This window comes from Condylostylus longicornis, unplaced genomic scaffold (assembly GCF_029603195.1).
Source record: "Condylostylus longicornis isolate FDR11 unplaced genomic scaffold, ASM2960319v2 ptg000072l, whole genome shotgun sequence".
Lineage (NCBI taxonomy): Eukaryota > Metazoa > Arthropoda > Insecta > Diptera > Dolichopodidae > Condylostylus > Condylostylus longicornis.
The window spans coordinates 3,038,686-3,053,206 of NW_026578040.1; the positions used below are offsets into that span (position 1 = coordinate 3,038,686).

At 29.0% G+C, this 14,521-nt stretch overlaps 3 protein-coding genes across 3 annotated transcripts in view; 1 reads left to right on the plus strand and 2 right to left on the minus strand.

The window, feature by feature from the left end:
* The window catches only part of LOC129612476 (calcineurin-binding protein cabin-1-like), a 52,352-nt gene extending 45,155 nt beyond the window's left edge, over positions 1-7,197 (minus strand). The window contains exons 1-10 of the mRNA XM_055526089.1: positions 7,010-7,197; positions 6,835-6,948; positions 6,653-6,772; positions 5,615-6,585; positions 5,377-5,548; positions 5,185-5,306; positions 5,002-5,130; positions 3,444-4,936; positions 2,699-3,379; positions 2,087-2,646 (exon numbers count right to left, since the gene is read on the minus strand). Of these exons, the coding sequence (XP_055382064.1) occupies positions 2,087-2,646; positions 2,699-3,379; positions 3,444-4,936; positions 5,002-5,130; positions 5,185-5,306; positions 5,377-5,548; positions 5,615-6,585; positions 6,653-6,772; positions 6,835-6,948; positions 7,010-7,093 (4,446 nt within the window). The 5' untranslated portion in view covers positions 7,094-7,197. The remainder of the gene's footprint in view (positions 1-2,086; positions 2,647-2,698; positions 3,380-3,443; positions 4,937-5,001; positions 5,131-5,184; positions 5,307-5,376; positions 5,549-5,614; positions 6,586-6,652; positions 6,773-6,834; positions 6,949-7,009) is intronic.
* A 1,843-nt stretch (positions 7,198-9,040) lies between these two features.
* LOC129612393 (60S ribosomal protein L7) lies at positions 9,041-10,370 on the plus strand. Its single transcript, XM_055525955.1, has 3 exons — positions 9,041-9,125; positions 9,208-9,534; positions 9,828-10,370. The coding sequence occupies exons 2-3, from the start codon at positions 9,209-9,211 to the stop codon at positions 10,285-10,287; spliced, it is 786 nt and encodes a 261-aa protein (XP_055381930.1). The 5' UTR covers positions 9,041-9,125; position 9,208; the 3' UTR covers positions 10,288-10,370.
* Positions 10,337-12,041, minus strand: LOC129612392 (reticulon-4-interacting protein 1 homolog, mitochondrial). The gene is made up of 3 exons (XM_055525954.1): positions 11,492-12,041; positions 10,608-11,434; positions 10,337-10,553 (listed from the first exon to the last, which is right to left on the minus strand). Exons 1-3 carry the CDS (start codon positions 11,751-11,753, stop codon positions 10,425-10,427), a joined length of 1,218 nt encoding a protein of 405 aa, XP_055381929.1. The 5' UTR covers positions 11,754-12,041; the 3' UTR covers positions 10,337-10,424.
* Positions 12,042-14,521: the final 2,480 nt, after the last annotated feature.

Sequence of the window (14,521 nt, forward strand, 5' to 3'; positions counted from 1 at the left end):
TTACGGTATTACATATTTTTAATTAATATATTAAATTATTTGTTAATTAAATAATGTAGTACAAAAAGATTTTAATTATTATTTTTATAGTCTTAGAAATTTTTATTTTAGAGGAGTTTTGTGCAGATTTAAAGGAAACTCATAAGTTGAAATTAATGAAATAAATCTGAATAAAAGACTTTTAATAATACAATTATGTATATACAAAAAAATAAGTATATGTACCAAAAAAAAAAACCAAATTAAGGAATTTTAGAATTAATATATAAAAAATAAAGAAAAGGATATAAATGATATTTAAAACTATTTTCAACAAATATCATCATAAAAATTAACAAAAACGCAAAAAATTAATCTATAAATTTTGGTTAATAAAATTATCTACACAAATACTGTAAGACTATCAATATAATTTAAAAAAATGTGGATTTTTTCTTTTATTTTATTACAGTTTTACAAATTTTATTGAAACTATCACGTGAAGCTAACAATGCTAAATTTTCAAGAAAAATCGGCAAATAAATAAAATGGTATTCTTTGTAGCTAATAAATACATATTATGTAAATTAATTTTTAATGAGAATTTCTAAATTTACCATTATGTAAATTTATTTTGACTGTAATCTTAAAAAAAAGTTAGCCAAAGTAAACACTAAATTCAAAAGCAAAATAATCACCAAATTTAAATCCAGCCTATTCTGACTTTTTAAATTAATACTACTGTAACTTTTAAAATTGCAACTTTGATAAAAATTTTATTTAATGAATTTTATTTATGAGTTTTATCTACAATAAAAAAATATGTTACTTAATTAATATAATAAACTACACTTTCAAATATTACAGAAAGAATATTGAAGAATCGGAAAGATTTAAATATTTGGCAAATTTTCGATTATTTTATATAAAAATTTTAAATTTTAATATTCATAATTATATTTCCCGCCGTTCCTCATATTATACTAAGTGAAACAATTAAAAAAATCAGAAATAATAAACTTCGCCAAGTTTAATATTAAAAATTTAATAATATAAAGATTCTGCTGAATTAATTATATTTATTAAGCCAAATAACCTTTCTTCAGTTTAATGTTCTAGATTATTTAAATATTCATTGCTTAGGATCTACTGAAAAATACACAAAAGTTTTGTATGTATCTGCAAAATTGGAATACATTGCAGATAACGTGGGACTAGTAATTTCCTTTTTTGATACCTAATTTTTATTTTTTTTTAGTTTTAGATTAACATTTTATTTATTTACATAGATATATTAACATTTATGATTAAATTTTTTATAAATGAATCTGAAATATAGTTTATAATTAATTCACATTAAAATAAACTAAGAAAAATGTTTGCTTGTTAATTTTCCTTCCAATAATAAGAACATATGTATGTACATAATAGAATAAATCTGCAAGCATCTTTTAGAAATATTGTAACGCTGTGTTAGTAATAGAAGTAATTTATATAAGATATTATTTAATTTTAAATGAAATTTAAACAAAGTGAACATTAAGAACTATTTTATTCTTAATTAAATTTCTAAATAAGCCTATACACGCTTCAGGAACTTTTTATGAGCTTAAGCAATTCAGTTCAATAGTTTTTATATCAATGATGTACATACATGTTATAAAAACAACTTGTTGAAATACATAGACACGATTTTTATAATCGCAATACTGCAAAAACATAACTTGATAGATGCGCAATAATTTTGAAAATTCATAGAAGTAAAACAGCTAAAATAATTTAACTGCGCTACTCATAACGATTTCACTATATTATTGCTGAAAATTTAGCAATATTTATTAACGAACTTTATTTGCAGCATTTATTTATAAACATAAATATATAGCAGTTAAAGCACGACATATTATGTTTCTGAAAGGGCCTAAAATCTTTATTTTCCACTTTATGAATTACCATCGACTTGGTATGTGTAAAACTCGATAATGACGCGATTTTTTTAAGGTTATCATCCAAATCCTACTAAATGTATATTAATGGATGTGCTCTAAAATTGTTCACCACAACTTAAAAGTATAGTATAGAAAAACAAAATTTTTTTTTAACATACCTGAGATCCGCGACGTGATGGACTTCCAGGCTCACTTTGAATATTCTCAACATTCTGAACTGGAGTTTGAGATCTACTGTTTACTTTTAAACACATATCCTGATTTTTTTCATCTTTATTCATTTCAGATAATTCTTCTTTTATTTCAACAGCTTCTTCTTTAACTGAGATTAACGGTGCAGAATCACTTACATGTGGAACCGATGATTGTAATTCAGTCCCAGAACTAGTTTTTTCAGAATCAACACTTTTGCTTTTATCTATGTCAATCTTGTTTTCATTAGATTCATTAGTTATTTCATTAGTTGTGCTTGTTACAACTGATGAAGATTCAATAGTTGTTTGTTCGATTTTTGTTGTTGAAATTACTGTCACATTAGTGTCATTCATAGGTGCATTGGAAATTGTTGTTGTCGACGTAACAGTTGCTTGCTCTTGAGAATTTTGTTTTGTGCAGCGCTCTGATCGCAGTCTTTCTTTTTCCTCTAGTTTCTGTTTTTTTGCCAAGGCCTCAGCTTTTTCAGCTGCCAATTTTCTTTTATAAGCATTAATACTGCTATCTAAAAATAAAAAGTTTAACATAAAAATTGAAAGATTTTCAATAACACGGACCATTGATTTTCGCCTGATTGTAAGCAAATGGACTGCCAGCAAGCTCCTTTAGAACTTGTTGGAATAATTTTCCAATATCCCGACGGACCTCTTTATTTTGTTCTAAATATTTTATTATCGACGACGATGTTCTATAAAATACTTCCAAAGCTTCTATAGAGAGGGTTGATGGATTGTTATGATTGATTTTTATTGGATATGTTGCGTTATTCTCATGTAATAAATTTGCCGCCATTAAATAGTGATCTAAATAGATTTTTGGATGTTCTTTACGTTTTTCAGCTATTTTTCCAAGCATAAAATGATGTAGCCACTTTTCGTCATGCGTCTCTTCATCGTCCTCATCAACGTCGGGGTCTTTTTTCTCTTTAATCGTTTTGTCAGCCGTTATAAAACAAGTTTGTGCCGTTTGTAAATAATTTTCTTTAACACTTTCTATGAAAGAAAATTGCTCCATTGATAATGTCATACAATGCTTCAACAATCGTGAACAAAATGAATGAACAGTATAAGCGAATTGGCCATATTCTATCCATAACAAAGTATTGGTCTTGTTAATACTTATGCACTGTTCGAAACATCTCTTGGTACTATCTGCATCATCCAAACATTCTTTGAAGTCAACAGCAGTACAAGAATTTAATTTCGTGTCCAATCGACTTTGTTTTGAAAGTGCAATTCCTATAAATCACATTAACAAATATATTTAATTAGATCAAACTCTATCGAATTTGTCATGACTTACCAGCCCAAGAGTCAAACCTTTTTGGCTCACATGTTAAGTCCAATATATAATATTTTATACTTTTTTGAAGATCTCTATTTTTAAAATAAAAATCTCCCAATAAGTAAAAGATATATTTAATCCGAAAAGGTAGCTTGTCAAATCCTTCTTCAGGCAGTTCAAAGTTTTGCCCAATCACAAACTCTCGTATATCTTTACTATAATCTGTTGGATCACACTCCTTTGGTATAAGGGGTAAAATTTTTAATAATAATGCTTCGAAATCAGAAGATATAGAATCTAATTTGTACGAATTGAATTCCGGTAATATTTCTGGACGATAAAAATCAAAAATTTTGACTGCCAATTCAAAGGTTATATCAATATTTTTTGCATCATGTTCTTCAATATGTTTGGATCTCGCCTTTTTTGCAGGATAACCAAACAAACAATATGTGAGCTGTTCAACATATTCCACAACTACATCTCGAATAGAATCATATAAAGGTAATCGAATTTTCGGAATAACAAAGTCTAAAATGTAAAGTAAAAATAATCCTCCGTCTCTAGTGCACCAAAATCTTCTTCCTAAATATTCATGTGCCGTAAAAAGAAATGAAAAGGTTTTCGGTAGCATTTCCTCTATATTTTCTTCAACCCCAATCGAAATTGTTCCATCTTGAGACTTTGGTTTTACAAAAACGGGATTTTTTTCTTCCCTTACTAAAAGAATTTGATGTAGAATAACCCAAGTTCGTTTGCAATCAACTGGATGCGGGGGATTATTATTTTTATTAAACTGTATATCAAACTGATGTGTTAATATCTTTGATATACTTTGAACCAAACGTGAAGTATATTTTTTAATACTATCCAAAATTTCACGTGGATTCGGCAATAATAATTCCTCTAAATATATAAGTATGAAATTACAGCTTTTTGCCCACTCCTCATATCGATAAGTATCGGTTGGAGCATCTAAAAGATTGCGAACAGCATAGCACAGACATCTTTCTGACCAAATCATACAATCCTCATATTGCTGCGAATTCCATAAAGACTCTAACAAAACTTCAAATTGTGTCTGAATTTTCAAAACACTATCATCAGAGTTTCTAATTTCAGTACTATATATTAAACTTTCTTTTAAAATCTCACAAAGCTCTTTATAATTTTGATTATCGTACAGATTTTTCACATTAATCAAACTAATACGTCTTTGAATATTAACGCATGTTGATTTAACACTTTCCAGATCAATATAATTGTTTTGTTTCAAATTTGGAAACTTCAAAACAAAATTTTTTTCATCTTGCTGTTCTATCAAACGTTCGAGATGTTGAAGACATTCAACACATTTATTCCAATTACTTTCTAACTTCGCTGCACAATAATCCAACCAAACTAGTCGAATTATATTCTTTTCATATGCCTCATCGGAAATAACAAAAATTATCCCAGAATTAAATTTTAAATGCCAAAATATTGTGCGCCATGTTGAATCGGTGGCTATACTAAAACAATTAAAAAAAAAGCTATTTTTATTGTACAAAAAAACATGTAATTTATAGAAACGCACGTGCAAGAACTTTTAGACTTTTCTATTTGCTTTTCAATATCAATTTCCAAGTATAAAAGAGCCATTCGAAATGAAGCATTAAAATCATCGTTAGATAAAAGGTTCCAAGTCTGAAGATCATAGTGATTTCTGATAAAAGTTTAGAAATAAAAAAATATACTTGATATTACCAAAAGCGCTTACATATAGAACTTATAAATTTCATAGTAAATGTCCTTTATTTCTTGAGTGAAGGATTGTTCCCAATACTTTGAAATATATTTGAGCCAAATGAATAACAAACAATAAAGATCAAAATTTCGATTCTGAAATAACAAATTACATACGGTTTAAAACATATTTGACACATGTGCATTAAAATTGATATTAAACTACCTTCAATTCTTTAACAAAATCTTGAAAGTCTGCTTCAGTACTACTGTGAAATTCCTCCCAACTAACAACATTTTTCTTCAAAAAGTCACTATATTCTTCTTGTTTTTTAGATAGAACAATTTCTTCCCCTTTCTTATCAGGGAGAAAAGGTGATTCTTTATCAAAATTTTCACTAAAATAATTTGTAACTATTTATTAATATATTAAATTTAATCAAAATTGATGTTGAAAAGCATACTCAAAATCTTTAGAAAAAATCTTCCTTAGATAGCCATTCATTGTAGTATCGTTTTCCGGTTTGTCCTGTTGACTTCGTTTTCTTGAAGAATATCTTTTATTTTTATGCCAACCCCATTGTTCCAAAAAACTCAGATCACTGCAACGTCGTCTTGGCTTCCTAACTATTTCTGTTTCACTTTTGGGATTTTCAGTTTCTTCATTGTTTTCCTCTTGTATTTGATTAGGGGAATCAACAACGTCAACATTGTTGTCAATCGTATTTGGCGCTACAAAATTTTCTGCCTCGTTTTCCGTTTTATTATCCAAATTATCATTTAGAGAGCCGCTTTCAACTGTAGAGTTAATAGTTATGTTATTTACCTCTTGACTTTGATCTACTTTTGTGAATTCATCGCCATTCAATTCTGCACTACATTCGTCCTCCTCTTCATATATATCGGAAACTGCTAAAATGAAGACCGGACATTGTTTTGTTTCCATCAAGTGATTGTAAAGGGACACAATAAATTTTCCAACAGTTAACCAATTCAAAGCATCTGCTTTGAATTTATCTAAAGCAGGTTTAACAAGTTTTTCATTTTCTTCTTTAATATTTGGATTTGGGCCTGGGAAAACGCTCTTTTTTCTTACGTTGGTCTTGGGAGATTTCCGAGTGAATGGAGTGGGCCAAACTTTTTCGAAGAAGGGTATTACATCTTCAAAAGTTTCTGTAATTTCTATCAAAACATCCTCAGCCTTTATATAATCATTGTCTTTCAAATACAATTTTAATGCCCAACCGTATGAACCCATTATATTTCCAGTTTTACATAAACAATCTAAAACCCCGTCCGCAGCCGCCCAATGATTAGGATTTCTTGCTAAACATTTCTGAAACACATATTCAGCTAAATCCCACTTTTCAAGTTTTAAAGCTAACTGGCCCATACGGTTCATCATAAAAACTTCTGTGTCATCTAATTCTAGAGCCTTTTTTCATGTTTTTTTTTAGAAATTAAAAATATAAATGTAAATTAAATTTATATAATCAACAAACCTTCATATAATTTTCCAAAGCCTGTTCATATTCCTTTTTTTCTTCGTATATGTAAGCAATATTTTTGTGACAATTGTACCTAACAGAATAAAGCTTGTTCTCTTTATCTTCCGCAGACAACTAACATAATAAAGGTGATAATTAATGTGCTATAAGAGAACATTGTGTAAATATATTTTTACCTCATTAAGCACCGTTGTTTCCAATAGCTCCGTAAATAATATCATAGCATTTTCATAATCTTTATCTGCTTTATACTTAAGTGCTCTCATATATTCTGAGACTGCTATAGTTTCCTAAGAAAAATTATAAAAATTTCAAAAGCTCTATTGATTTAATAAATTAACAGTAAATTACCTCTGCTTCTTTTGTGACTCGAATTTCATCGTCACTATTGGCTTCCGAATCGATTTCTTCATTCAAAGCTATTATTTTTATCATTTCAAAACTTGTTTTAAATATTTTATCGAAAGTTTTTTGTTATAAATTTTTAATCTGCTCAATTGTTTCAAATTAAAAAATTTAGATCCTTTTTTAGCGGTGAAAACAAAACATTATCTTATAGTAAATCAAAACAATGTTTGACATTTAAGACTACTTTCGACAATAAAATAATAAACATACTAAGTATGTTCAACAGACAAATCTTTCATATTTTGTAACATTTTGTAATATTAATTGGCTAGTGTTTAGAGAATCAGTAACCCAGAGCAGCAATTGAAAAATGGGAATTTATACCACATTTAATTTTGCATATTCAAATTTTTAAACAATTTTTAGAAATGAATTAATTCTTTTATATGCTGTAAGCAATTTTTTATATTATTATGAATTTGTTTATATAATCCCATATTTACTTACTTATATATATCTATGGTATTTACAGAATTGACAATTATTGAAATATAAGACACTGTTTAGACTTTAAAGTTTGACGATAAATTTTTTTAGCTATGAAATTGGATGTGAAATTTTGTATACACATCAAGCATTATTTGATCAAATCAAGTGGCAAAGTTAATTTTTTATTTATAACAAAGTATATCCATATATATCTATCAGGCCTCCAAGCTGAAAATATTTTCCGATATTTTGCATCGTAAAAAAATACAAAAACCATTCTTAATGTTTTATTTTTTCGAAGTTTGCCGACTGAAATATTTTTTTATTTTTTTGTGAAATTTTTGAGTATTTATTATTCTAATTTTACTTAGTATGATTTTAAAAGCCATCTAGATTATAATTATTATTTTGTTGCTTTTTTCTTCAATTTATTTTTAAATTCTATTTTTTCAAAAATTTTACTATGTAATTCAGTCTGCGCTAAAAATTGCATTTTTTTTAGTGCATTTTTCAGATGGAATTTACCAGCCGGTTTTTTTTAAATTTAAATTTTAAATTTCAAAAAATATGTAGAATCCTTAGAGCCAAAAATATTGATTCCTTCACACAAATAAATTCCGACACACCTTCCATTTAAACTCCACAAAAATTTGGAATTTATTTTTGATTTACTCTCTGAGCTTGATGGCCTGTAGATATTTATGACATTAATACATAATATATAGCAAATTAAGAGTGATTTTTTTTTAAAATAAAAATAAGTGAAAAAATAAATAATTTAAAATAAATAAGGAAATAAATAATTAATAAACAAAGGAAAAATAATTTAATTCAGTGCAAGAGTAAAAAAAGTTATAATTGACATATGTAGTTTCCATCGAATTTATTTCTAAATATACCATATATTTATATAGAGAAGTTCCCTTGTTTTTAAATTAAAAAATTTAACTTTTGACTGAAGGCTGAAGCCAAAACAAACACGACTTTATCAGTTTGTTAGCTTACTTTATATTTATTCACGAAATGATTACAATGTCAGATATCAATCAGTTGTTCGACACATAAAAGAAATCGAAAGTTTTCTTGTATGTAGTTTGAAGAAGATTATTGAGTAAAGATTATTTTGTTCTAACTTTTTAACAATGAAACAAAACTCAACTTATTATGACTCTTTCTTTTAATAATCAGAAAACGAACAAATCCTCCAAAACTTCTAATCAAAAATTTTTCTCAATTCCAAAAAGATGCATGTCAACTGTTTTTGAATTACAATTTAAAACAGAAGTTGAATGCCAAAATTTATTTTGAAATTCAAATTCCTTGTTCTTAAAAGGTTATTGTTTGCACATATATGTATGCACAAAAAACAATAATTAGAAACTGTTTGAAATCATTCAATTTGATATATGAAACAGGTTTCGCATTGATTACAGTTGAAAATAGAAACTTTTGAACAATAAAGAACGAAGTTGTTTGTTGAATAAGGTTATTTTGTTTACTTCCTCTTGTTGACATAATGTAATAATAAGAGTGTCTAATTTGACAGCAAAAGCTGCCAACATTTTGACTTCGCTGTAAAACTTCCGGCTAAATTTCTTTTCCACGGCAACGTGTAGGGAAACTAATCCAGGTTTTATATTTTAACAAAAATAAATTGGATTTTTCTATCTTTGCAAGAGAAAAATAATAAAAAAAATTAATTAAACTTTTAGGATGACTACCACGGATAGTAAGAAGAAGGAAGGCACTAAAACAGTGAAGAAAGATGCTAATAAGAAACTTCCAGCTGTACCAGAATCAAAATTAAAGTTTGCAAAAAAACGTACTTGTACCAAAGCAAGTCTTATAAAAAGGAAATTAAAAAAACGTGTTGTTATTGCTACTAGAAAACGTGAAAACTTTTTAAGGGCGGAAAAATATAATGCAGAATATGCAAGAGCCGAACGTCGGGAAATCAAGTTGAGACGCATAGCTAAAAAGAGGGGCATGTATTACGTTCCAGCTGAGAGCAAATTGGCTTTTGTAATTCGTATTCGTGGGTAAGTTGCAACTCCATCTTGAAGTAGAGATGAGATTATAAAATAATCAAAATTAAAACTGCGATTCTTCTTGGCATGGTATATAAATTATTTAATAATTTCTATATCTCCACTAGAATCGCAGATCAAATTGTTTACAATTTCATTTAGCTATGTTTTCTATAGACAATAGTGATTTAATTGTAATCAAACAAAATTAAATATTGCAAATATGTACAAAAATAAAATTAGTATAATTAAAAACAAAATTTGAGAATAAGTATATATGTACTAACAAAATGTTAACATTTTAGTATTAACAAAGTTGCACCAAAAGTTCGGAAGGTTTTACAATTATTCCGTTTACGTCAAATAAATAATGGTGTTTTTATTAAACTCAACAAAGCGACCATCAATATGCTTCGTATTTGTGAGCCATACATTACATGGGGTTATCCTAATTTGAAGTCAGTGCGACAACTTATTTACAAACGTGGTTTTGTTAAACATAGAAAACAACGTATCCCGATAACTGATAATTTTGTTATTGAACGAAAAATGAGTAAAAAATATAACTTGCAATGTGTTGAAGATTTAGTTCATGAAATTTTCACTATTGGACCAAACTTTAAAAATGCTTCAAACTTTTTATGGCCCTTCAAATTGAATTCTCCGACAGGAGGATGGCGCAAGAAAAATAACCATTACGTTGAAGGTGGCGACTTTGGCAACCGCGAAGATAAAATTAACAGACTTATTCGACGAATGGTGTAAATTAAATACTTAAATATTGATTTACCTAATTTTAAAGAAAAATAATAAAAATAAAAAATAAATTTACTAGTTTTATTTAAAAAGTTGTGCAGTTATATTAATTTCCTTTTATTATACAAGTTCAATAATTTAGCGTATCATTGACTATTTTTTTTTTCATTAATAAAATCTATCACTACTTTTCCACGCAAATGTCCGTGACTAACTTTTTCATAGGCCTCCTTCGTATTTTCGAAATTAAATGTTGAATCTATTTGTGGTAACAACTGAAAATTTAATGATTTTATTTTACAGGAAGGTAAATTTAGACAGCTTCGTACCTTTTTCCTTTCAATCAGTTTTTTCAAGTATTCAATTCCTTGTGGAGCTGGTACAAAATAACCCCATTTAACGCATCCTTGCCTTAATGACAATGTTTTTGAATTCGATTCTATCAATTCAATAAAATTTTTTAACATTCCCAAGCCTATTCCAGACTCATCGACATTTTTTAAAAGTGGAGATGAAAATGTAACAAAACTTTTAAATTGCCAATCGAAATGCCCAGCGTATTTTGGGCCTAATCCAGCACAATCTAAAATTATATCGTATGGGCTAAAATCTGCTAATTGTTTTAATTGTGTTTGATCTGAATAATCAATAACATGTTGGGCTCCAAGGTTTTTAACAAGAGGTATTGCATCTGTAGAACAAGTAGCTATAACTGTAGAGTTTTCCGCTCGTAAAATTTGAATAGCAATCGAACCTACCCCTCCCGATGCACCTAGAACTAAAACTTTTTTTGTATTGGATTGACTACAAGTATTCCCGCAATTTAGAGCTCCAGCAACACCACCTAGTTGACCGGAAATAAACAAACCAGACCAAGCTGTTAATCCTGCATAAAGTAAACATCCAGCTTCAATATGATTCAAATTTACAGGTTTTCTCGATAAACAAAAGTCCGGCACAACCGTATATTCTGAATGACTTCCTTGTCTTTGAATAGGGACAACACCCCAAACTTCATCACCAACCTGCAAATCCTTGCAAATTCCCATACCTTTCTGCGCAATGACTCCTGTAAACTCACGTCCAAAAGTTAGGGGGAACTCAATACCTTCACGATTACACCTTAAAATATTTATTAATTTGGAACCATATCCTCCTAAAATTTCGCATACATATTTCAGATCACTTATGAAAAACTTGTTTTATTTCTTACCAACCATAGATACGTCAATCGGATTCACTCCGGCAGATGTCACTTTTACAAGTACTTCATTCGGACAACGAATAATAGGAATTCTTAATTTATCAGAAAATTGTAATTCATTCAGTGTACCGTATGAATGAATTTGCCATCCTTTCATTTTATGTTTGTCAACAGCGGCTTTTTCCATTAAACAGTTTCTTGTAAACAAAAAACGAAGAGAGCCAATTGTTCTTCTGCTCTTGAAGCAGCAGTTAGTTAATTTAAAATTCATTATTTTTATTTTGTCTAAAAAATTAATTATAATATGCTATGGAGATTGTTGATATTTTATTATGATTATTAGCTGAAATTTCGCAACTTAGTGTAATTTAAAATCAAGCATCATGACATAATACTAATATCAAGGCCAGAACCACGACTGGCAAGAAAATAGGTCTGGACCTTGACTGTTTTGGGAAAATTAATTGGAGTAAGTAGTCAGTAAATCTATTTTGCCGCTGCCTACTTACTTACGTGCTTTCTTACTACTTACCAAAAAAAAAATTCTCAATTTCTTATATCTCAATTCCTAATGGTCTGTCTGGGATAAAACTTGAAAAAACTTTAAAAAGAGAAACAATGACGAAATTTCTCACAAAGAGAAAAAAATTCTCATTTAAAAAAAAATAAATCAGACGGAAAGCTTTTAAAAGCTTTTTAGATATGTTATAAACGTCAAGATATTTATCAAACATAAATAAATATTTTTCAGTTATACCAAAAACCAAAAATTTTGATTTTGAATTATAAAAGTGTGAAACTTCAAAAAAACCTTTTTTGAAGTTATTTTATTTTTAATTGAAAAGTTTTGAATAAAAAGTTATTGCTGATGAAAAATATTTTTTTTAAAAATAAAGCCTTCTGACATAACCAAGAAAATCATAGGTTTCGACAGCCGTAAGATTTTACAAGTTTTTAAAATACTAAATTTTACTATACAAAACTTAAAAAAATTTTAAACATTGAGAAAAAAAGAATGTCATCATTTTCTCTCATTTTTGTTCAAAAAGTATTATCCCTGACGCTTTCCATGCAAAAACTTTCTTATACCAAACAAGTCTGTTATGATATGTATTGTGTTGTCACCACGAATGACAGAACTACATCCATGGGCCGAACTTGATGCTTTAATCCTCGGCTGACAGAAACACAGGTCACCCTAAGAGATAGCGACAGTTAACAGCTGACGAATTTACAAGTATTCTTATGGGATCTATAGAGGACCCTTTTTAACATCATAAATCTCTCACAAGATCAACTTTTTTCAAATTTTCAATTAGAAAAAGTTAAAATTCAATCTTTTTCTACTTTACTAGTGCTTACAAATTAAAATTTTCTATATTACCTACAGGTGAAGATCACTAATTACATTTTTCGAATAATAACAAAACACAAAGAAGGTTGAAGGGTGAACATTAATTGGATTACAATTAATTTGTTGTGAAAAAACTAGTTTTTGTTGTTTTTTAATAAATTTGATCCTCGTAGACATAATATTTCTAAAGCTTTTGGAAATATTTTGTGGAGAAATAATGGTAATGCAAATGTCCTTCATTTTTGAAAAAGAAAGTACATGTTAATAAAGCATAATACTGCGTAATAAAGATTAAAAAAGTTTGTTTTTGTTTGAAAAGTACTTTATTTTAGTTAATTTTTTAAGGTTTTGACCTCAGTTTTCGCCTGATAGACACGATATTTCAAAAAATTTTTCCACCTTATGTTATATCAAAATTAAGATCAGAATATAGGGCTCTTTCTCCTGTAAAAAAAATGATAGGTTGATATCGTGGAATTATATCAGACATTCATTGCATAGATCAAGCATTAAGCATATCGCCAACAGGCGCAAATAAAAACATCATTTAGTTGCAATTATGCAACTATCAGTTATCAAGCAATAGCGTCGTCATTTACAGAAAAGGGAGGGAAGAAAGGGGAATATGTAGGAAAAAAAGAGGGAAGAGCAGAAGGGCAAGTAAAATAAATGACGAGCACAACTTAATAATAATAATAAAAACAAAAAACCAAAGCGATTAACAAAAAAAGTAAAAAAAAAACAACCATCAGGCAATAAATAGATAATATAGATAATGTAGATAAGTAAAGACGAGAGAAAAAAACAAGAACAAGAAGAAACGAAAAAAATACTACAAAACTAAATTAGACCAAAGTTTAGATTTGAGAGTATCTTACTAATAGCAGGATCTAAATATCAAAGAATTAGAATTAACAGACCGCAACATTCTATTAACCAGCTCATTCCTACCGTAATCAGTAGAGTGATAGCGAACATTATACAACTCCACGGACCTAAGATTCCTTACGTTATTCCCAATAGAAACCAGCCTCAACAAAGAAGAAGCCACAATGGCCCCCGACACGAGCTGATGGATAAACACTATGTCAGCAACAACCCTACGTGCCCCCAAGGACTGCAAATCAATCAACATTAACCTAGCCTCATACGATGGAAGCCTAAAAGGATTAGACCAGTCCCAGCCCCTCAAAGCAAAACGCAAAATTTTCCTCTGAATTGACTCAATACGAGAAGCCTCCACAACACGAAAAGTCTCCCAAACCTGACAAGCTTACTCGAGAATTGGCCTAACAAAGGACACATACAAATGCTTTGCAACATACGGATCCATAAACCCTCCATCTCATTACGAAACCCAGCTTCGAGTTAGCCTTACCAAGGATCATATTCAAATAAGCATCAAAATCCAGCCTGCGATCAAGCATAACCCCAAGATCACAAAAAGTGCTTACCCTCCCCAATACCACCCCACCAATACAATAGAAGAATCCCTTCTACGCGAGAAGCTCATGACCCGACACTTACCAATGTTAAATTCCAAGCCATTGACCCTACATCAGTCCCAAAAACTATCCAAATCCCTCTGTAACTCTAGACAATCAATCTCTGACCGAACCGTCCTCACAATCTTGGAGTCATCCGCAAAACTATAAAGCGCGGAACACGGAACAGAACCAAAAGCA

Coding starts and splice junctions, on each gene's coding strand:
- LOC129612393 (XM_055525955.1), top strand. CDS start 9,209: ATGACTACCACGGATAGTAAGAAGAAGGAAGGCACTAAAACAGTGAAG. Junction 9,535..9,827: donor TTTGTAATTCGTATTCGTGG/GTAAGTTGCAAC, acceptor TTAACATTTTAG/TATTAACAAAGTTGCACCAA.
- LOC129612392 (XM_055525954.1), bottom strand. CDS start 11,753: ATGAATTTTAAATTAACTAACTGCTGCTTCAAGAGCAGAAGAACAATT. Junction 11,435..11,491: donor GATTGACGTATCTATGGTTG/GTAAGAAATAAA, acceptor GCGAAATTTTAG/GAGGATATGGTTCCAAATTA. Junction 10,554..10,607: donor AACTGATTGAAAGGAAAAAG/GTACGAAGCTGT, acceptor TTAAATTTTCAG/TTGTTACCACAAATAGATTC.